General features: G+C 45.9%; 1 protein-coding gene across 3 annotated transcripts in view; it reads left to right on the top strand.

The window, feature by feature from the left end:
* Nucleotides 1-21,711, top strand: part of LOC118968185 (RNA-binding protein with multiple splicing-like) — a 118,424-nt gene that overhangs the window by 75,730 nt on the left and 20,983 nt on the right. For all 3 annotated transcript variants that reach the window (XM_073219001.1, XM_073219000.1, XM_073218999.1), the window contains exon 3: nt 7,515-7,665. In XM_073219001.1, the coding sequence (XP_073075102.1) occupies nt 7,515-7,665 (151 nt within the window). The remainder of the gene's footprint in view (nt 1-7,514; nt 7,666-21,711) is intronic.

Raw genomic sequence — 21,711 nt, forward strand, 5'->3', positions numbered from 1 at the left:
AATTTTACCTGCTATGAATGCATAGATAAAAGATGAAATAAAGACACAGATGGGGAGAGACCCCAAACTGAATACAAATGTATTTCAAGTGAATAATACAGCCATGCTGAATGTGGGGAAATGGGCAGAACTAACCTAAATAATTCCCGGATTAGGCTAAAAACAAAAAAGCTATACATATTGATGTGTAGTCACTAGGATCTTTTTAACGTTGATATTGTGTAGCAATTCTGAAACCAAGCAAACAAGTAAGTGTATTGTGAGGTATCAACTAAGTGTATCATGAGAGCTGGGAATATGGAAAGGGAAGGCTAGTGATGGACTGGAACTGGAGCTACCTGTGCTAAATTGTGTTTTTAATAGAACTAAGTAGGTGCAGAGGAATAGATACAGACATAAAAGTGTGTGTGCATGCATGTGTGCACATGTACAAATCTGGGAGAATTTGAGCACTGAAAGAAATAGTAATTATAAATCAGAATAAAGTAAGCCATGAAACAGTACTGATTTGTGAGTGAACATGCAAACAAACACACAAATAAATAAGTGGGACTTATAGCAGGGTAAGCTCTTCCTTAGAGTAAATACAGAAGGAGTGACAGGATTAGCAATCAGCATTTGGCCACCACAGTAGTAATGATTGCGTCAGGTCAGAATGCTCCACAGACGTTAAACTAGTGGGTGAAAGTTTAATGAGAAGCAAGATATTTATATCATCTCAAAGTATCTCCCTGTGAGATACTTATTAACTAAATAGGAAGAAAATAGTGACCTACAGTGGAGAAACTTGGCAAGTGATCAGTTATTATCACTAATAAAATGACATCATGTGCCTTCTGATACGCCACCCTAAGAAGGACACACACGTCTCTTCTGTGATATTTCTGCCCCAAAATGCATAACCTGGATCTAATTGAGGAACAAATCTGATAAACCCAAATTGAGGGACATTCTACAAAATAAATAGCCTGTACTCTTCAAAAAAAAATGTCAAGGTCATAAAAGCAAGGACTGAGGAAAATATTCCAGGAGACTAAAGAGATCATAACTCAATGCTTTATGATTCTGAATTAGATCCTCGATCAGGAAAACAAAGAGATGTCCTTGTGGTTAGGAAATCGCACTGTAAAGGGCAAAGGGGTATCATGCTTCGACTTAACTCTTCAACAGTTCAGGGATGGGGGGAAAAGAGTGTGGGAAATCTGGGCAAAGACACTACAGGAGTTCTTTGTCCTGTGCCTACAACTTTTCTATAAATCTGAAATCATTTCAAAATAAGGTTCTAAAAACTAAACAGGAAACTCCCACACTCTGGTTGAGTGCTTTGTGGCGGGGTGTCTACAGCCATGGTTCTGCTAGCGCCACAGAGGAAATCCCTTGTTCCAGCTTTCTCCCTCTTTTTTGAATCTGCATTGGATTTTATAAATTATAACTGTAAATTACACATATTTGTAATAAATTCAAACCATACAAAGTTATGCACAATAGAAGGTGCCCCCTCCCCCGCCCCCACCCCAGTTAACGTGAGGTTGGTTATCACAAACATTCCTGGTCTTAGATAGGCTAATGTGCTCACACACATGTATATTCCTCCACCCCCACCCCGACCCCTGACTATTAAACATTGTCAGGCATCTTTGTTTTAACCTAATATTGCCATGGACATCTTTCTCAGTCCAGATGTGTAGCTTTATTCTTTACCATGTTTTTTTTTTTCTCTAAAGGCTTCCATTATCCCTAAAACTAGTTGCAAGTCCTGATAACTGACTTGCTTTAATGGTGGAACCATTTGTAAGGCCACCGGGATAGCTGGTGCTCACAGACTTGAAGGCTGTTCAAAATAAACCAGACACCCTCGCACATCAGGACGGCTCCCAGGGCCTCAGTGACAGGGGCTTGGAGACCTTTGGTCTGTGGGACACGATGCAGGTGACTCGGCCCTGAGCACTTCCCTGTTCTGCATCTGTACTGTTCTGGGGGTATCTACACTGTATATAGTCACACACTGTATCCGTTCTGCATCTGTATTGTACTGTTGAGGTCCCCAGAGGAAAAAATACATTAGATCATTTTGGGCTGCATCTGTCCCTTAAAGAGTTGGCAGCTGGTAGGGGGGGTAAGGGCCTCTGTGTGCCCTTCCCAGAGAAGGACGGCAGAGCAGTCACCCCGACCGACTTCTCCTTCCAGGGCTGCCCACCTGCTTCACGCCTGGGCTGCTCTGCTCTGTGCGCTCTCAAGCCTAGCTGCCCTTCCTGCCCTGGAGTTACCCTCTGAGGCGATTCCAGGTGTGGCCTGCTACACACAGGACTGGCTTCAGTCTGGGAACTTGTCAGAAATGCACTCAGGTTGTACCCCAGACCTGCTGAATCAGAACCCCTGGACGTGTGGGGCTCAGTGCTCTGTTCAGAGAGGCCTTTGCCTGATTCTGATGCATACTAACTTCTGGGGATCAGGGCTAAATAAATAAATATATCAGGTCATATTATTTCCCCAGTTAAAAACAATGTCAGCAGCTCAGCTGTACACAGACCCCAGAACCCTGATCTCATCCCTGCCTGCCGGTGCAGTCATTCACCCCCCTCCCCTGCTGGCACACACGTATACACTCAGACACACATGCTCCCACCCTCTCCACATCCTGTCCACACAACTTTGCTGAGCCCTTTCCTGGACTGCCACCTGGTGAATTTCTGCTCTTCTATCACTTCTCCCATGACACTTCCCTCTTCCCCCGGCGCTTTCTGCCTTAGCTGTGTTTCCCACAGCGCCCTGAACATTCTGTGTCTCTGACCATTGGTTCACCCGTACGGCTCCCCCACCAGAGTGTGAGCTCTGAGGTCCTCAAGGCAGCCACCTCATTGCACAGATTCTTGTGTCTCCAGCACATAACAAAAGTCACGTATGCTTAGTTAAATTTTTATTTTTGTTTTGCCTGTTGTTATGAAACTTGCAGCATATTCAAAGGTAGAAAGCACAGTAATGAACATCCATTAACCCATCCCCAGAACAGACCAGCTTACAACGTTTTGCCCATTTGCTTCATCTTTTTTGTCTAAGTACTTTAAATACATAATATGGTATCATGACATTTTTTCATTGTATGTTCTTTGTTTCCCTAAGAGCTATTTTCCTACATTACCATAATTCATTATCATGCCTAATGAAATTGACAATTCCCAACACCTAATTCTGTCTTCAGCTTTTCCATTTTCTCAAGAAGGTCTTCGATATCTGCTTTGTTTAATCCAGAACTACACATTGCATATGAGGGTGGGCCTGTGGAGAGATTTTAGTTGTTCTAGAACAGCCCTTCTCTTTTTCCCATTATTCAGTGACTAAGCTCCTAACATTTATCCCTTCTCCTGGGGGATGACATTAGTTCTGTCCTGATGGCGCTATTAAGGAGTTGGAACGCTGTTCCTTTATGATACCAATGAGGCAGTCTCTGTGCGATCCCGGGCCTGTGATACGCAGCCACTAAGTCACTCCCGCACCAGCTAGCACGGACAAGAAGCCAGTACACGGCAGCAAGAGAAGGGGGGGCCGCTGAGCATCTGGGCTTCGTGGTGATTCATTTAATACTCTTCATGTTGTCGTCCAGAAGGTCACTCGGAGCTGCAGCCCACTGCAGTGACGCTCTGGACTCCTGTAAGCTCGGGTCTTCAGGATTCGGAAACTTCCTCTTACTGTGCCCATTTCCTGGTATTCCACTGCTACTAGCTCTTGCCTTATCCTAGGAATCCAGGCTTTGTGTAGTTCGTAGAGTGATAAAATGGCATTTTTGAGCTCTCTGACTTGCTCAGAATCTCAATTCAATTTAAATAGGAAATACAAGTTTGTACTGGGGATTGTTAAAGCCCACAGTTCAGAAAATTCTCTTTTAACCTTTATTTATAAATAGTTCTTATGCTTTGCTTACTTAAGAGAAAGGGAGAAAAAAGGGTATTACAATATACAAATGCAAAGCAGTAATTTTCCTTAGGCATCTCAAATTGCTGTCTGAGGCTTTTGATATTGAATGACCAGGATCTAGTGATCACACCACGAGTTGATTCAGAGTTGATTCAACTGTTCGTGTAGGTTGAGTCACCTGCTGGGAGGGGAAAGGTGGGCTTGGGGAGGGGAGATAGACCCGTGGTTTGGAAAGAACACCGGGAGGTATTGTAGGAACTATGGGCCTGGAAAGAACGCATGTGAGCGTGGTGTCTCAGCTCAGGCTTCTACCACAGAACATAGACTGGATGTGATTTATATGGCAGACATTTAATTCTGTCGGTTCTGGAGGCTAACAGTCCACGATCAAGTTGCCAGCAGGTTCAGTGTCTGGGGAGGGGAGAACCCTCTCCCTGGCTTGCAGACAGCACCTTCTTGCTGTGTGTTCTGTGGCCTTTTCCTGGCGTGCGCCCTTCAAGATCTCTGGCATCTCGTCCTCTCCTTCTAAGGACACTCAGCCCATCACAGCCCCCCACCCATAGCCTCATCAAAACCTGACTACCTCCCAGGGCCCCGCCTCAAACCCCATCACCCTGGGGGTTACAGCTTCAACTGAAGGGCTTGGGGACGAACCAGACCTTCAGTCCCAGACACAGAAGCCTGTGGCTCTGAGGCCGTCCTGGCGTAGCCGTCAGTATGCTGGACTGCTGACGGTGCATTGTTTGTCCCGTGTCTTCACACCTCCTGGAGTTTGCCCTGGGTAGGCGGGGAGTCCAGCCTCTGTGGGTCACAGTGAACCCGTGTTGGTTTCATCACAAGGTCTTAAGCCATCTTGAAGAGACTGTTGACTCTGACCCGGTTGGGTCACTTGTACGTAACTGTTTATTCTCAAACTGCCATCATCCTGACAGCCGAAACTGTCCTTCCTGGTCACCATGCCAGTAAGATACCATTTACAATTGTAAGAGAAAGGTTTCTGCTCATTTTAAGTTTTGGTGAATTATAGGCACGAGAGGAAAAAGTTGATTTTGGAGAGGCACAGACTCCCTCTTTGGACAGTAATCTGACAGCGTTTAACGTGAAGTCACTCTGGCCAGAGAATAATCTTATTAGGCTTTAATTAAAAGCACAGGGTGTCTCTTTCTTTTTTTTTAATTCGTCTCCTCCTCATCCGTCTTCCTCTTCATCGTCTCTCCTCTTTCCCTCCCTGTCCCCCTGCCCCTGTCCCCCTGCCCCTGTCCCCCTGCCCCTGTCCCCTCTGCCTCCTCTTCATCGCCCTTTAACATTTAAGATCTTCTGGCTTGGCTAATCCCTGTGGATGGAAACCGAGCCGAGCAGGATATTGATTACCTAATATGGCATTGCTGCTAAAGATGTTGGAGGAATGTGCCTTGTGTTCTGAGCCTCCAGCCTCTGACTAGACTGCCAAACAAATTAGGTCATTTTAACTTCTGTGCCTTTTTTTTTTTTTTTTAATAAGGAACTGGAACTTTGATTTGGAACATGATGGTGGTGTTACTTTAGCTCCAATTGGGAGGGAGGGAGGGAGGGATACGAGGTGCTGGGGGCTGAGAGATCCAGTTCACGTGTTTTAGGAGGAGAGCCGCCCGCCCAGGCCGGGTAAGGGGCAGGCGTGTGGTGAGGAGCCCCGGCTGCCTCCGGAACACCGCGGAGGCCCTGGGGCACCGGTCAGGTGTGCAGCGCGGTACCTGAGGCCGGCAGCTCCTGGGGGCCGCGGACAGTACCAGGATGCCCCTCTCGGGGTGCAGCGGCCTGGGCTCGGTGCTCACGTTGATGTGGCCTCGGTTAGGAGAGCTGCCCTACAGGAAGGTTGGTGGCGTTTAGTGCCAGGGGGCCACCCAGGAATGGCAAGAGGCTGTTACGCTGTGCAGCGGTTGGGGTGGGCTGTGAACACGCACACCTTCCAGAGCGTCCTTCCTCAGATGACGTCCAGGGGCTGCGCGCGTCCCCAGCAAGGCCACAGCTCTTCAGGTCTATATTTGGGAATATTTACTCTGTTAGGATAATAGCTCTGGTAGAGAGAAAGGCTCCGAAGTGGAGGCGGGTGGAAGCCAATGCAGCGCAGGAAGCTGCCCTGTTCCTTTTCCCTACATACATTTTTGGCAACATAATCCTGAGGTTTCCCAAATTAAGACAAAAAATAAAAACGGAGACCATCTGAGGAATTTCTTTTTATGCTGCATGTGTCTGGCGCCCCCTTTTCCACCTCCACCTCGTGGCGTTGGCTAGGGCAATTGTGGGGTCCTTCCAGTACACCTATTTGCCCCCTGGACTCGGTTTCTTCTCAGAAAATGGAGACATCAGGCTCACAGAAATCACACCCGCCCCAGACGCTGCGGGTCAGGGCGCCGTGGCCTGTATCCCCGTGGGCCTCTCTCCCCTGCCCCTTGTTTCTCTCACTGCTGGGATGTCCACACAGCCTCCCTGCCATCTTTGGGGCTGAGCCCGTGGAGTTCAGGGTTGTTCACCCAGGTCTGCAGAGTCAGGGATCCTTAATAATTTCTCATGGAAACTGGTGTTTCTTCAAGCGAATTAAGAAGGGGCTAGGGGCCCATAGTCTGCCTGTGCACTAAACAGAAAATGTGTGTTCTTAGGATACCCATTTCAGAGCTCTGTGCCCTTCCCAGAACACACCACATGGACCGACAAGGGCCCTGAGTCTGTTTCGGCTGCACATGCAGGCGCGCTGCTGGGCTGTCTTTCTGGTGGTATCATTGGCGTCCAGAATGCGTGGCCCTGAACATGAATATCATGAGGTTACTCACGACATGGAGGAATGGACGCATTGAGCGGTGGAAGCTTTCCAACCACACTTATCTTACCCTAAATCTTGTATTTTTATAGTGTTTGCAATTTGTTTTATTGAATGTGTGTTGTTTTATGTAACCTGCAATAATGATGTCAGGGGTAATAGAAATTACTATCTTCTCTTTGGCCCAGTTCATCTGTTGCCTCTCTGTCCATGTGGCTAATCAGCCAACTATAAGCAAAATCAGGACTTCATCACACAAAACTGTTTTTTACGTTCCCGCCTTCTTAGTAGCTCCAGAGTACGTGTACTGCTGTTAACGAAAGGCCCCCGAGCCAGAAAGCAGGGGACTTCTTCCCCCTCTGTTTGTCGGAGTAAAACTAAGACATTGAGGAGTCATTGTTTTAAGCAGGCGCCAGACCGCTGGGTCAGGGCACAGCCTGTTAGGATGTCCAGTACTGCACAGGGCTTCACACTAATTTTTTTCATTCTCCTTGGTAGCCTTTAATTGAAGTTTTTACCTGTGCTAGGAATTTGCAGTTCTGTATTTAGAACTAGAACCTGAAAGTTTTTGTCCAAGAGGAAGAAAAGAGAGTTGAAAAACCATGCTACTAAATCTTGTAACTAAGTGGACAAAATCTCCCTGTCTTCCTACAGTTTTTCATGTATTCTGTGGAATTAGCAAGCACGAGAGGTCTTCCTGACCTTTTTTTCTGTTAGGCCAGGGTTTACTGGTGTGTTTATTTGGTCACCATTCCTGTTTGACTCTAAGGAAATGAAAACATCTTCCATTTGCTCTTTATTTCTAAAGGGCATCCGCTTCGATCCTGAAATTCCGCAAACACTACGACTAGAGTTTGCTAAGGCAAACACGGAGATGGCCAAGAACAAGCTAGTAGGAACTCCAAACCCAAGTACTGCTCTGCCCAACACTGTACCTCAGTTCATCACCAGGGAGCCATGTAAGTGATACACTTTGCATTTTAGAAAAAAAAAAGAAAATGAGCAAGGATTGTTCGTATGGAGCAATGTGAGGTCACACCACGGGACTTAGAGCATCATTTTCCGTTCCCGTGAAGACCCTCTCTGTTCCCACGGACCGAATGCCCACCCCAGCAGGGTTGCTCATGACCAGCTGTCCCAAAAGATGGCTTGGCTTGATCAGAACCACAACTACGACATTTCACCTGATGAGCTGTAGGTTCCCTTAATGTGATCTTGACCTTCTCGTGAGTGTGCCCTTATTTGCCTTGAGGTGTACACCCTTCTCCAACCCCCTGTCCTTGGATGTGAGAGAGCTGGTTCTCAGCAGTCACTTTACTTCGTTTGTTGAAGAACATGAGTTCTGTGGCTTTGGGAACATAGACTATTAAAAGTGAAAGAGGCAGATATGAAGGAGTTGGTTCTATTTTGAGAACACTGTAGCCATAAATTTAGGGGGAAAAGTAAGCACACAAAAAGAATTCATATATTGGAACGGTGAGTCCTAGCAAACCAGTACCAGTTAATGGTTTAAGGAAATTTGGGGCTTCCTGTTTCAAATGAAATGGGGAAGGACACTGACTAATTGCTAAGCAAGTCTTCTACCCCACCTAATACAGTCACTCCTTGAGGTGTCCAGGCTACAGTTTCTGCCCTGGATTGACTAATTTGAGAAGGCTGTCTTCATTTTCTTAAGCTCAGTCAGGAGCCCAAGTGAGGCGTGAGATGGGCCCTCCCTTTGCCTTCATTGTGCAGCCGTGTGTGAATTAATAGGACAGGGCGTTCAGGACACCCCAGGAGACCCTCTGTTACTTGGAGTGCTTCTGCCCCATCACTGCTGATCTTCTTTCCAGACCACATGGTCTTGATCCCTTTCCTGCTTTCCCTGACAATGCCTTTCAGCTTTCCTTATGAACTGGAAGGGCACATGGGTCTCCCCCACCTCCCCGTCATGTGTGTGTCAGATTTAATCAGGTGATGGTGGAAGTTGCAGTCATTCTGTAGCCCAGCGACTCTTGAGAAAGCTGCTGCTTGTCTGTAGGGTCTCACAGGTAAGAGTTTCTCCCCCAGTGTGTTCTGAAACTTGTCTGTGAAGCCAGAAAGCCATAATAGAGAAAAAATTTTTTTGTTCTTCCATGTCCTGGGGAAACTTAAACCTTTGTTTATTTGGAAAGGAAATGTAAACAGAATTTTCATTTCATGGGACAGTTTCACTGGGGGTCTGGGGATATTTCTTTACATAGTTCTGTATCCTTACAACATCTGGCTGAGTGCCTTGTACTTTGCATGCATTTCAAATATTTATTACAGTGATGATGAGTGGACTATTTTAATTTGGCTATTTGCAGAATTACTGCATTTGTGTGCCTCTTTATTTCTCTCTGAAATTTCTTCTCTCTTGATTAAGGCATCAGAAGAGGTGACTTGTGGGCTACTTTGAATTAGAAAAGATCTCTCTTTACTTTTTTAGTGAATTTTCCTGCCTCAGAGTACACAGTCCTTTGGAAAGATTAATCCAGACAGGAAGTGAAATGCTGGCAATACTTTATCCTTCCAATTAATTTATTGAATGCTTTCTTTCTGGGAGCTCAACTTTTTTTTCTAAATCTGTTTACAAAAGCTTTGTGACTTAAGTAGCCAGGGAGGTGATCGCCAGTTCAGAGCAGGCAGGGCACAGAAAGTCAATAGAGATGAACAACCTGGACGTCTACACACCCCTGAAGTTACAGCCGAGCTTAGAGCAGAGCTCCGGGCCCTCCCGCCACTGCCCTTCCCTGTGTACAGAACAGCTCAGAAGCGGTCCAGTAGTTTCCATGGCAGAGTCAACACTTGCCTGGCCGCTCATGGCAAAACGCAGTTGAAGATAAGAAAAAGATCCAAGATCCAAGCAGCTTATTGTTGGGAAAACAAAAGTCAACATGATTTCTCTTACTATAGCTGCTCTGTATGACACGGGCCGTGACAGACGTCAGTTCCACCGTGACTCAGACCTCATCATCCGTTCCAGTCCCCCAGGAATCGTGGACTTCCCTGTCCCCCATGCAGAGTCGTTGCTTCCCTGGAAGCACTCTGCGGGCTGCAAACACTGTGGTGCTTCTGGCTGACAAGTCCAGTTGTATTGTGCCCATAATTGGTACCCTGGATGGGCAGTTTAACCACTATCAGCAGTGGAATCATAGAATTTTGGGGTTGGAAAAGCCCTACAGGCTTCTCTGTTGTAGGCCACAGGGGAGAGGTTTTTATAAGTGCTGCTTTTTGTTGATGCTTCATGTGGTGCTGGCTGAAGAGGACCCCCTGCCATCACTAAAGGTGTTGCATGCTGTAATTCGGTCACACAGCAAATACTGCCTTTAGCTGTCCCTTCTCAGACATCTGTTGAACTTGAATGAGCGTCCCGTGTGCCCAGTGCTGGGAGGAAGGGGCCTGCGGTCACCGTCCTTAAGGAGCCGTCGGTGTATCGGGAGGGTGGTGGTCCGAGCTGTCAGGAGACCCAGCCCATCGGGAGGACAGGAGAGGCGCGGGCAGTGCAAGTAAAGCAAGAAAAGTTCAGATCTTAGGCTGACTGGCTGCTCTGCCATGAAGCATAAGCAAAGGAGAATTCAGGTTTCTCAGGATGATCACACCGTCCTGAATCACAGACTCACGCCTGGCACAAAGACTGGGAAGGTATGTCCTTCCACCTCAAAGTCCTCCTTTGCACTGCCCGCGCCAGACTGCCTTGCTGTGAGCACCTACTGTTTGTGGCAAGCATGCAGCATGAGAAACCCAGGCCAGGGTAGATGGAGGCCAGAAGCTCTCAGTGCGAGTTCTGCTTCTGCCGGTTACAGTCAAGCTTGGTGCCCTTAAAGGAAAAACATTTAATCCCGCTCTGCTCCTGTTCCGTCCTCTATAAAATGGTAATAATACCTTCTTCACATGATTGTTAGGAGACCTAAATAAAATATATCCCCAGACTGTGTTGAGGACTAAATGGGTGTAAGATGTGTAGAGCACTAGGCAAATGTAAACTACATCCTGAGTTTTTTTAAAAAGGCTCTTCTTTCCTGATAGTCAAAAGGAGGTATTGATCCAAGGTGTTATCACTGTGTGATTACAGCCAGTTATCTTTGCAAGTTAGGAGAAAGGATGTATGAAATTCCCATACAATCCCAGGAAAGTACCATTGGTGCTTGAACATTGCCGAGGTCAGGGGTGCCTACCCTCTGCACAGTCAGAAATCCACGTATCATTTGACTCCCCCAAAACTTAACTACTAATAAATAGCCTACTATTGACTAGAAATCTTACTGACAACATACACAGATTAACACATACTGTGTATGTCATATGCATTAGGTACAGTATTCTTAAACTAGAGAAAAGAAAATGTTTTTTTTCAAATAGTATCAAATCTCCAAAACATTTTTCAATATATTTACTGGAAAAAAATCCAAGCATAAGTGGACCCTCGCAGTTCCAACCCATGTCGTTCAATGGTCAGCTTGCCTCCCTGGCTGAATTTTTATTAGTCTGAGCTTCTCCTCCTCTTCTTCCCTTGTATATGTAATAAAGTAAGGAAAATACTGTGAGAAAGCAGGAAGTAAGCCCTGTAGGAAATGTGAAAGTTACATCAAATTCTCCTGCGTCACACGGTTGTCCGGGAAAGTAGCATTCTGCAGTGTCCGAACTGCACTCGAGAATTGAGAACGAGGCACGGGGTCGTCTCTGAGGTTCCCTTCCCTAGTCTGTGAAATGACGACACGCGTGCTGGACGCTTGGCCAAACTAAGCATTCTACCTGAGCGCGCTCACGAGATTCTAAATAGCTCTGTTTTACAGTTGAAGAAACTGAGGCCTAGGGTGCTCTGGTAACTTTCTTGAGGCTGTGCAGTCATCAGGGCTTCGGAGTTGAATTGTATCTCCCCAAATTCCTACATTGAAGTCCCACCCCCGAGGGGCTCCAGATGTAAATACAATTGGAGATAAGGTCTTTAAAGGGGTGATTAAATTAAAACGAGACCATCAGGATGTGTCCTAACCCAGTAGGACTGGTGGAGTCCTTATAAGAAGAAAAGAGACACCAGGGATGTGCTCCCAGAGGCCAGGCCACGTGAGCGCACAGGAGGCAGCCACGTGCCAGCCAGGGCCGAGGCCAGGGAGCAGCCAGGCCTGGTGCTTTGGTGTGAGAGCCCAAGTCCGTAACACACTGAGTCATAGAGCCAAGATTTAAATTCTGGCCTGTCACCTGCTAGTTTTGTACCGTTGGTCTAGTAACCTCACCTCTTTGTTTCGGGTTTCTCATCTATAAAATCACAGTGATCATTGTCATATTAAATTAACTGATGTGTAAAAAGTTAGAAGAAGGCCCCATGGTGGCTCCTCGGTGACTGTTAATCTGAGTGTGTAAGGATCTGTTCGTGTGCCTTGTGCCCTCATAGTTGTGAGACCTATAGTTTTTCTCAGCATTTTTTTTTGCAACTTTTTTTTATTTATCATTAATCTACAATTACAGAAAGAACATTATGTTTACTAGGTTCCCCCCTTCACCAAGTCCCCCCCACATACCCCTTCACAGTCATTGTCCATCTGCATAGTAAAATGCTGTAAAATCACTACTTGGCCTTGCCTGCACACTCTTCTTAAAATGGTGATAGTGTGAAGCCGGCCTCGGCACTCGCCAGGGTATGGTTCCAGGGACGGTGTGCTCTGTGCATGGTCCCTCAGTGCAGAGAGAGTCCCCAGACACTGGTGAGCAGGCTGCGGGGTGTTTTCTGCTTTTAATTTTCAAAGAGATTGGACAGATCATACAACCATGCCTGCTGCTTACATAAGGATGGGGTTACACCCTGGTGCTGCAGGCTTTTGGAAGCCAGGCAAACACAGAAATGTGAAGGATTGTCTGACTGGATGTTGGGTCTGTTCTTTGAGGGATAAAGGGTTTTGGTCCATTTTAAGGAGCAACCCTGGTGAAGGAGTATGCTCATCACATGATCACAATCTGGGCCCATCTGCATTTGACGAATAGGCCGGGCATCCTTTTCTCTCAAATCCTCTCTTTACGCTAAAGGTTTTGAAATTGTATTTTCATTTCATTGTGTAAAATGGCCATGCCTGATCCATTTTATTGTTATAAAAGTAAGGAGACTGTAAATGAAATTTAAAGAGTTAAAATTAAAGATTTTCCTACCATCCAGAGGCGACCACTGTTAACATTCTGTTGTGTATCTTTCTACATGCATTTCTGTACATTTCTCTCTCTCTGTGTATGCAGTGTACCGAGTGTGACAGGCTGTTGGTTTAGTTCGGTGACAACCTAAGATCGTCCTGACCTCCTCATGCTGCATCCAGGACTGTGTACCCAGAGCACTATTTTTAAAGGCTCTTGATGTGAAAAGTGTGTGGGTGGTGGTGAAGGCTTTCCATGCCAGGCTGAGGGATATTTTCTCAATTAACTGGTGGGGCGGGAATGGAGATGGCAGTCTCACGCTTTAGGAAGTGGCACTAGGGACGCCCCTGCAAGAGCAGAAAACCCTCCCATCTCTTGTTTGCAGAGGAGGAAATTAAGCAGCGGTGAAGAAGGCAATGGCCTGAATTTTCTTACTGTGACTTGGAATGTCACTGGCAAGCACCCTGGGGAGGTGGTACCTTTAGGAAGCAAGCCTACCCCTTCTCCACCTACCCCCCACGAAGGTTTTGGGGAGAGGATTGGTGGCAGGGAGGACACGAGTCATCATTTTACCCCTTTGTCTCCTCAGCCCTTGCTGGTGAGGGTTTTGATGGAAGGGGCTGCCAGGTGTGGAAGGGGAGTTCTGGAGAAAGACTGTAATGGGGAGTCCTTGGGCAGTCAGAGGCCCTGGGGAGCAGTGCGGGACAGCGGCCAGGAGGCAGCAGGTCGCCGAGGACATCAGAGCCTGACTGAGCCCGCAGGATTGTGCTGGACTCTTGCATCCATCCCCTCTGAGGCATCTCGACTGGTGGGCCAGTTGGAAGCAACCAGAAGGACATTCACAGACCCAGTCCAATGATTTCCATTCTGTGCGCTGAGACCTCACAGTGAGCGTGACCCACCGAGGATTCCCGACATCCTCAGCCTCCAGTGCCACCAGGCATCTGTGGCCCCCAGTGTCACATCACAGAGAAAGGCCCCTTGTCAAGAGTCAGGACATGTATTTGGTGCCTAGGATATACATGGAAAGGCATCAAGTGCCTAGGCTACTGGGCATTCTGAGAAACAAAAACACGAACTGAAACTTCAGTCAGTAAGGAAAGCCAAATACTCTTAGAAACCGGAGACTAAACTAATGTTTGTTTCCACATATCTCCCACTCTGACAAAACAAAAATGCTGTTTTCCTTTTAAAAGAAGGATCGAACATCTGCTGAACCACAGCAGTGTCCACAGCCCACCTCTGCCTGTCCTCTCTTCAAACCTGCACATTCTTGGTTTTTGCTTTATGTGATTATTTTAATAGTTTTTAATACCTGGCAATTATATTAGAATAGTCTTAGGCAGTGAATTTGGTAAAGATGATTTCTGTATAGATACATCTTGTTTTCTGTGGGAGGCAGTTACTGCAGATCAGCTGCTCTGATCCAATTTATTATTTATTTACATTATGGTTTAATGAATAGCCTGTCTTTGATTAGCATTAACATTGACTAGCTATTAACATTTTACTTTGAATTTCTGTTTCTTGTTTATCTAATCATTGATTGGCTATAAACAAATGCCTTAAGAACTCCGGAAGTCAAATCTCCTTGGAAATCACAGAATTCTTTTGTAGTGCAAATAGCTGCCCCCACTTTAGTGTCCTGAAAACTCAAATTATTCATCACCTCTGCAGAGAAAGGAAAGGAGAAAGGAGTTAATTTCCTGAGAATGTCCAGAAGAAAGGCTCTTCCAGACGTGATTCTTTCAAGGCCATGTATTGTCCTCACCTGCTCGTGAAAAGTAAGGGGTTTCTCACTTGGTTGAGGTTTTGTTCAGTCTGCCTGTTCGTCCTTCCTTTTCACGTTCTTGGAAACCCCAAAGAGGTGCCTTCTCCTGTCCAGCAGTTCTCGAACTATCTGCCTGCCCACCCTGTCCGCAAGACCTTGCCAGTGAGTGTATTTTTCAGGCGGATGCATTTTTCTCCACCGGGTGCGCCTTAGTTCATGTCCAGCCTGCCAGCCACCTGTGTTGGCAAAAAAAACCCAACCAGTTGCACCTAAGAATGTCCCTAGTGAAGAAGTAAAAATTAGTAATTACTGTACTCAATCTCAACTCTTTAATGCAAGACATTTTATGAATTCATTATCGAATAATGAAATGAGTCAACGTTTGGAACATCGAAGTGCAGTAAAGCAGTGTTTTCTGAACAGCCAGTGCATCATGTTATGGAATGGTGCACGCGTAAAAGGTCCATCCAAAATTTAAAGTAGGATTTTATATAAAAATACAGAAAGCTCACTGATTACAGTTTCAGAGTCCACAGTGCATCAGATCTTTTGGTGTAACATAAAAAAAAAGAATACACAGTTACCAGTAAAAAATTCAGATACTCCTTCCTTCACAAGCTACTTATCGCTGTAAGGATTGTTCTTTTTCCCCCGTACACTACAACCATTACAATACATTGAATTGGAGGCACATACGAGAATCCAGTTGTCTTGTGTTAAACCAGATGTGAAAGAGGTTTGCAAAAAGGTAGAACTGAAGCTTTTCCTTCTAAACATACTCTATTTGTTTTCATATGTAATGGGTTTGGCTTTTTGTTTTTTTTTGTTTTTTTTCCCTTTTTTAATAAGGTATCATTGATATACACTCTTATGAAGGTTTCACAGGAAAAACAATGTGGTTATTACATTCACCCTTATTATCGAGTCTCCCCCATACCCCATTACAGTCACTGTCCATCAGTGTACTAAGATGCCACAGAGTCCCTATTATGTCTTCTCTGAGCTACACTGTCTTCCCTGTGACCCCACACACACCATGTGCACCAATCATGCTACCCCTCAATCCCCTTCTCCCTCCCTCCCCACCTGCCCTCCCACACCCCTCCCGTTTGGTAACCACTAGTCCCTTCTTGGAGTCTGTGAGTCTGCTGCTATTTTGTTCCTTCAATTTTGCTTCGTTGTTAGAAATGAGGGAAATCATTTGGTACTTGTCTTTCTCTGCCTGGCTTATTTCACTGAGCATAATACCCTCTTAGCTCCATCCATGTTGTTGCAAATGGTAGGATTTGTTTCTTTCTTATGGCTGAGTAGTATTCCATTGTGTATATGTACCGGATTGACACTTAGGTTGCTTCCATATCTTGGCTATTGTAAATAGTGCTGTGGTAAACATAGGGGTGCATATGTCTTTTTGAATCTGAGAAGTTGTTTTCTTTGGGTAAATTCCTAGGTGTAGAATTACTGGGTCAAATGATATTTCTATTTTTAGTTTTTTGAGGAACCTCCATATTGCTTTCCACAATGGTTGAACTAGCTTACATTCCCACTAGCAGTGTAGGAGGGTTCCCCTTTCTCCGTATCCTCACCAGCATTTGTTGTTCTTAGTCTTTTCTATGTTGGCCATCCTACCTGGTGTGAGGTGATATCTCATTGTGGTTTTTATTTGCATTTCCCTGATAATTAGCTATGTGGAGCATCTTTTCATATGCCTGTTGGCCATTTGAATTTCTTCTTTGGAGAAGTGTCTGTTCATATCCTGCGCCCATTTTTTTTATTGGGTTATTTGCTTTTTGGGTGTTGAGGCATGTGAGTTCTTAATATATTTTGGATGTTAACCCCTTGTCAGATATGTCATTTACAAATATATTCTCCCATAGTGTAGGATGCCTTTTTGTTCTGTTGATGGTGTCCTTTGCTGTAAGGAAGCTTTTTAGGATGATGTTGTCCCATCTGTTCATCTTTTATTTTGTTTCCCTGGCCTGAGAAGATGTGTTCAGGAAAAATTGATCACATTTATATTCAAGAAATTTTTGCCTGTTTTCTTCTACGAGTTTTATGGTTTCATGACTTCCATTCAGATCTTTGATCCATTTTGAGTTTACTTTTGTGTATGGGGTTTGACAATAATACAGTTTCAGTCTCTCGCATGTAACTGTCCAGTTTTGCCAGCACCAGCTGTTGAAGAGGCTGTCATTTCCCCATTGTATGTTCATGGCTCCTTTAGGGTTTGGTTTTTTTTAATGTGTTAATATTTAAGGCATTCTTTCATGTTTTAATTCTTAATACAATAAATGTCCACTGACAAAACCCTCACAGACAAAAGTTCTTTGGGGTCCTCAGTAGTTTTTAGTGGAGGAAAGGAGTGTTGAGACCACAGGGTGAAGACCTCTGGTCGTCAGCATTTCAGGTTGACTTTCTGCTCCTGGTTGAACACAGCGGGCAGGGGGTAGGTCTGAAGCTCCCAGAAGGCTGCTGTGGACTTGGGCAGGAGATCACATTTGGCTACAGCAGCTGAAGCTGAGTGGATGGGAGGCAAACAGGCCTCCAGGCTCGTGTGCTGGCCTCAGCCTCGGCCTCGAGACGAGGGCTTCTGCTGCTCAGTCTAGAGACCAGCCCGGGAATGAGTGTGTACATGGTGGATTAAGGAGCTGGATAAGGTGCCCCCGTTCGTTCTCAAAGAACCTCCTTAGGGGGATGGACCTGGACCGAGTACCTTCCAAAGATATTTAATCCACTCACCACCTGCCCATTAACAAATGTGATACAAGCTTATTTCAAAAAACTTAGAGAAGGGGGAAAAGATTAATGTTCTTAAGTTCATAAACCTGAAGACGTATGCTCCTTTGTACTTTCTTAACACAATTTTACACGTAAAATATCTTTTTAAATTTGAAGGTTTAAGGCATTCTGACAGTTTTTGTAGTGTGTATGTCCAGTTGACTCACGCTCATTGGTTTCTTAATGTACCTGTTGAACATATATGCATATTTTTTAAACTGGATGCAGCAAGTTTAGCATTTTTTAAACTGGATGCACCAGATAGACGGTTTAGCATTTGTGATGCTCAGCCCCGGTGCACGTAGACACGGGTGCTATTTGCAGCAGTGGGGTCATACCTTCCACACTGCTGTGCTGGCTGCCTTCACCCTCAGCTCTAGGCCCCATTTTGGGGCATCGGTTAATAAACAGGTGGCCTCTAGCCATGGGTGCCGTGTCATCAAGGCTTTTTTCCACAGGGAAAGACTGGAGGAAGTGGCGGTTGCCTGGAGAGTAAACGAAGCGAAGAATCTCAGGCTTGAGGCATATGGTGTAGATGCCCAACCTCTGTCCTCCTCCCTATCACCCCACCATGTGTGTGGCCACAGGGATCTTCACTGTCCTGAGAAACGAGGGAGCTGGAACCAGAAGCAGCATTTGAGCAAAAAAAACCTAATTAGTGGTTGAGGGTGGGAGTGTCTGTCTCTTAATTAAATCTCTCTCTGGAGGTCAAGGAGAGCAGGCTGCTCAGAAGTGACCAGCTCTGTACAGGAAGTGAGGGTGGGTCCTGTTCCAGCTTCTCCCCTGGGTTTAGCGAGCATCTGAGGGTGGGGGAGAAGGTAAAGGCTGGCTGAGGAGCAGCACTGCTCTCGGGGCGTTGGGGCGTCTGTGGCAGCGCAGGTGCTGAGTGGAGGGGCGACAGTGCCCTGTGCGAGCAGTGAAGCTGGGGACTGCGCAGCAGCGGGGCACCTGGGGGTCTGTGGACCTCGGAGCTGACGATGGGAGAGATCCAGTAAGCAGAGACGAAAGGTGCAGCTGGTGTGAAGGTCACACCCCAAGAGGGTAGGAAGGAAGGGCCCCAGGGAGGCCTGTGATCCGGGGAGGCCAAAAAGGTGCATGGAAGGACACAGAGGGTGACATCCCCAGGCAGGGACAGTGTGCCAAGTGTGGATGGTCTGCAGGTGCCAGGTGGGTGGAGGAGACCGTTCTGTTCTGTGAACAGGAGGAAACCGGCTCAGATGTTCTACTCCATCCCAGAACATGTCTTCCCGATGCGCCGCTCTAGTCGTCTCAGATAAGCATCCGTGGAATAAGCTAACTGATGAAGGATTATGGATTGCAGGGAGGTAAAATGACACATGTTATTTCAGAGATTCCACAGGGTGAATTCCACGCCCAGGTTAACTCGGTCTTCCCGTTGTGGTCTCCCAAGATTGAAATAAAGTGTTGGCCAGCTGCAGTTTCATCTTATCTACCATTCCACATGATCGGGTAGATTTCAAGATCTTCAGGTTGTCCACATTTGGTTTAGGAGTGTTGATTTTTTTTTTAATCTGTCATTTAATTGAGCCACTACCGTGTACCAAATATAGGCATATAAGTAATGATCACTAATTCCAAGTAAAAACTGTTCCAGGCAGTATCGTCTCCATTTGACAGGTAAAGAAAGTAAGTGAAATGCTGTTCTCGTCCGGCTTCTTTATTTTTCTGAGGTGCAGAGAAAGATTCTCTGATGGTTTTGCCTCACCCACAAGCCTGAATTTGCAAAGGAAAACCATTATCACAAAGCCCCCTCCTTGTGAGGATCCCTGGGTAACTCCAGTCACCTGCAGCTCACGGCCTCATCTCATGGAGAGTGTCTCCTTGGCGACTTACAGAAGAAACATAGTTTCTGGCCATAACACAGTAGAGATTGGTATCTTAAAGGTTTGTTATTTCTGCTTGGGGGGCGTGGGGTGCCTCCCTCTCTCTCTTTTCAAACGCACTGAAATACAGAGAGAACAGTGTAAGCAATCCAGAAGCCCACCGTTCATCTGTAACAGTTACCAGGATTCGCCACAGTGCGCTCTTTTAACCCCTTCTCTCCTCCCTAGTCTGTTTACAGTTGACTCGATCGTACCAGGTCGACACATTGCATTTAGTTGTGTCTCGTAAGCGTCTTCTAAAGTGGAACCGTCTCCTTCCCGCACTCTCCGTGTCTCATGCCATCAGTTTGTCGGGGACAGTGGCAGCCTTCCCTGGGAGAAGCCGCTCTGGGTTTCCCTGTTTGGTCCCTCTGGGTGTCTGTTTCCTTATTCCCATGTCCCCTCTATTTGCTGCAGATTGGAAGGCTTGATTGGATTTAAATGGGTTGGTTAAATCCAGGGGCCCCTTTCTGGTGAGGGATGCATCCTAGGGGTGCTGTGGTCTTCATGTGGCCCCGGCTCGGGAGGTAAGAGGCATGGGGGTCACACTGCGCTTGGCGGGGCTGGGGTGGGCCCACAGGCTCAGGTGGTCACGGCCTCCTGTCTCTGTTGGAAAGGCCCTCTCTGCTTTGTCTTCGCCGTTTCATCCACTCATCTTTGCCTCATTACTTGATTGGGGCTGGGAAAGGGTGGCTTTCCTAATTCCATTTGTGTACACTGAAATACAGTTAGTTCATCCAGAAAAAAGCAGTAAAAATGCTTAATTCTTCCCCCTTCACTGTCAGTTTGGGGCCTCGGGTCTGCCTGGTGGTCGCGGTTTTGTGTGTTGCTCTTCTTGCACTCGCTCTGCCTGGTATCCTTGTGAGCTCGTGTTTTTATATTTCCAGGGTGTTTCAGTGTGTGGCAGCCATGACTCCTCCTGGTGCCTGGGGGGCAGGGAAAGGGTGGCATCCTTTTGATGGAAGGGAATTCCAGGGCTGCCCCAGCGAGCAGCGGGCGTATCCCTCTTGGGCACGGCGGGGTCTCCCTGCCTGGTGGCCATGCCTATCGCCCTTCTTCCCCAAGCGCTCAGTAGCACTTGCCATCGTTAGAGTGTAATGAGTCTCTTCCACTGTTTCTCTGGTCAGAACGACTTTCTTATCCACAGAAAAGACCACGTCTATAACCTTGCTGCAGATAAGATTTTTCAAAAGAAAATAGATAGGTGTGGGCTCTAAAAATTGTTGATATTCCTTAATTAGGAGCTCTGGGACTGTTCATAGTCGACAAGACTTGATTATTTTCTTCTTAGTTTTAAGTATGTGAGCAGAAGCGTAATGAAAAATAGTTCCACGTGTCCCTGAGTTTTCCTCAATGAAATTCAACTAAAAGTGGAAAAGGTGGGGTTCATAACAGCCAGAAGTTTCATCAAAAAGAAATGTATCTCATAAAGAGACTGGTTTTGAATTTTGTGCAGAAGATTTTTTGTCCAGTAGAACAGACTGAGCAACGAGAGCGACTAGATGCTTTAATAAAATAAGCCCAGGGAGCAGAAAGTTAAATTTTGAGGTTCGTGTGAAATATCAGCTTGGTGACACTGTGCTGCCACGGATGGAATTGCTGCTGGATCATGTCTTCCTGCCCTTGTTTTGACACCCGACCTTGGTCCTTGAATGGAGTGTATAGATGGGAAGACCCTCGCTGCTAGGGGTGGGTTGGTCTGACTTGTTGTCTGTTAGTATAAGCCCGTCAGTTGTTGTTTGCACTCTCTCACATACTACTGAAAATCTGGTGGCTTTCTAGAATCAGAGACAGTGTGTCTCTGTCGTTCTGTTAGGATCTGTTTGGCTCCACTGACTTTTCCCCCAAAAGACTAGACACTTGCGTCTGAGGCTGGACTTGACTTTTTCCATCTTGTGTTTATGAAGAGTAGATAGATTCCGTCAACAAACACGGTGTCTGGCACAAAAATGGAAACTTAGTAGGCATCTGGCAGGAGAATGCTTATTTCCCTGTCTTTCTACCTCAGCTGGGGATATTATCATATATAAGCAGATTTATAAAAATGACATGGTGTTGTAATGGTTTATTAATAAAATTACTTTATTGTCATATACTCATTGGCCATTTAACCTCAATGATATTTTTTCCATTTGCCTTTTTCTTATTTCCCTTTCTGATCTGTCAGAAGAGCCATGCTTTCTTGACTGGTGAAACTTATTTCCATGAATAATTTCTTCATTGTCTGGTTAAAGAAGTTAAATAGAGTTAAAGATGTAAAAATGATTTCCAGAACATTCCTCAGTTTCTCCTCTCTTTTTGATTCTCTGTTGCTCATGATCCAGCCACTGATTATCATTACTCAAGCCTGCTCAGCCATGGCCTGATCCTGTGTATTTTTCAAAATAGACATTTGACCAAATGTCGGTGGCTTTAAAATCCTAATTCAAACTTCCTTCTCCCATGCCCTT

The sequence above is a fragment of the Manis javanica genome, chromosome 12 (assembly GCF_040802235.1).
Source record: "Manis javanica isolate MJ-LG chromosome 12, MJ_LKY, whole genome shotgun sequence".
Taxonomy (NCBI): Eukaryota; Metazoa; Chordata; class Mammalia; order Pholidota; family Manidae; genus Manis; species Manis javanica.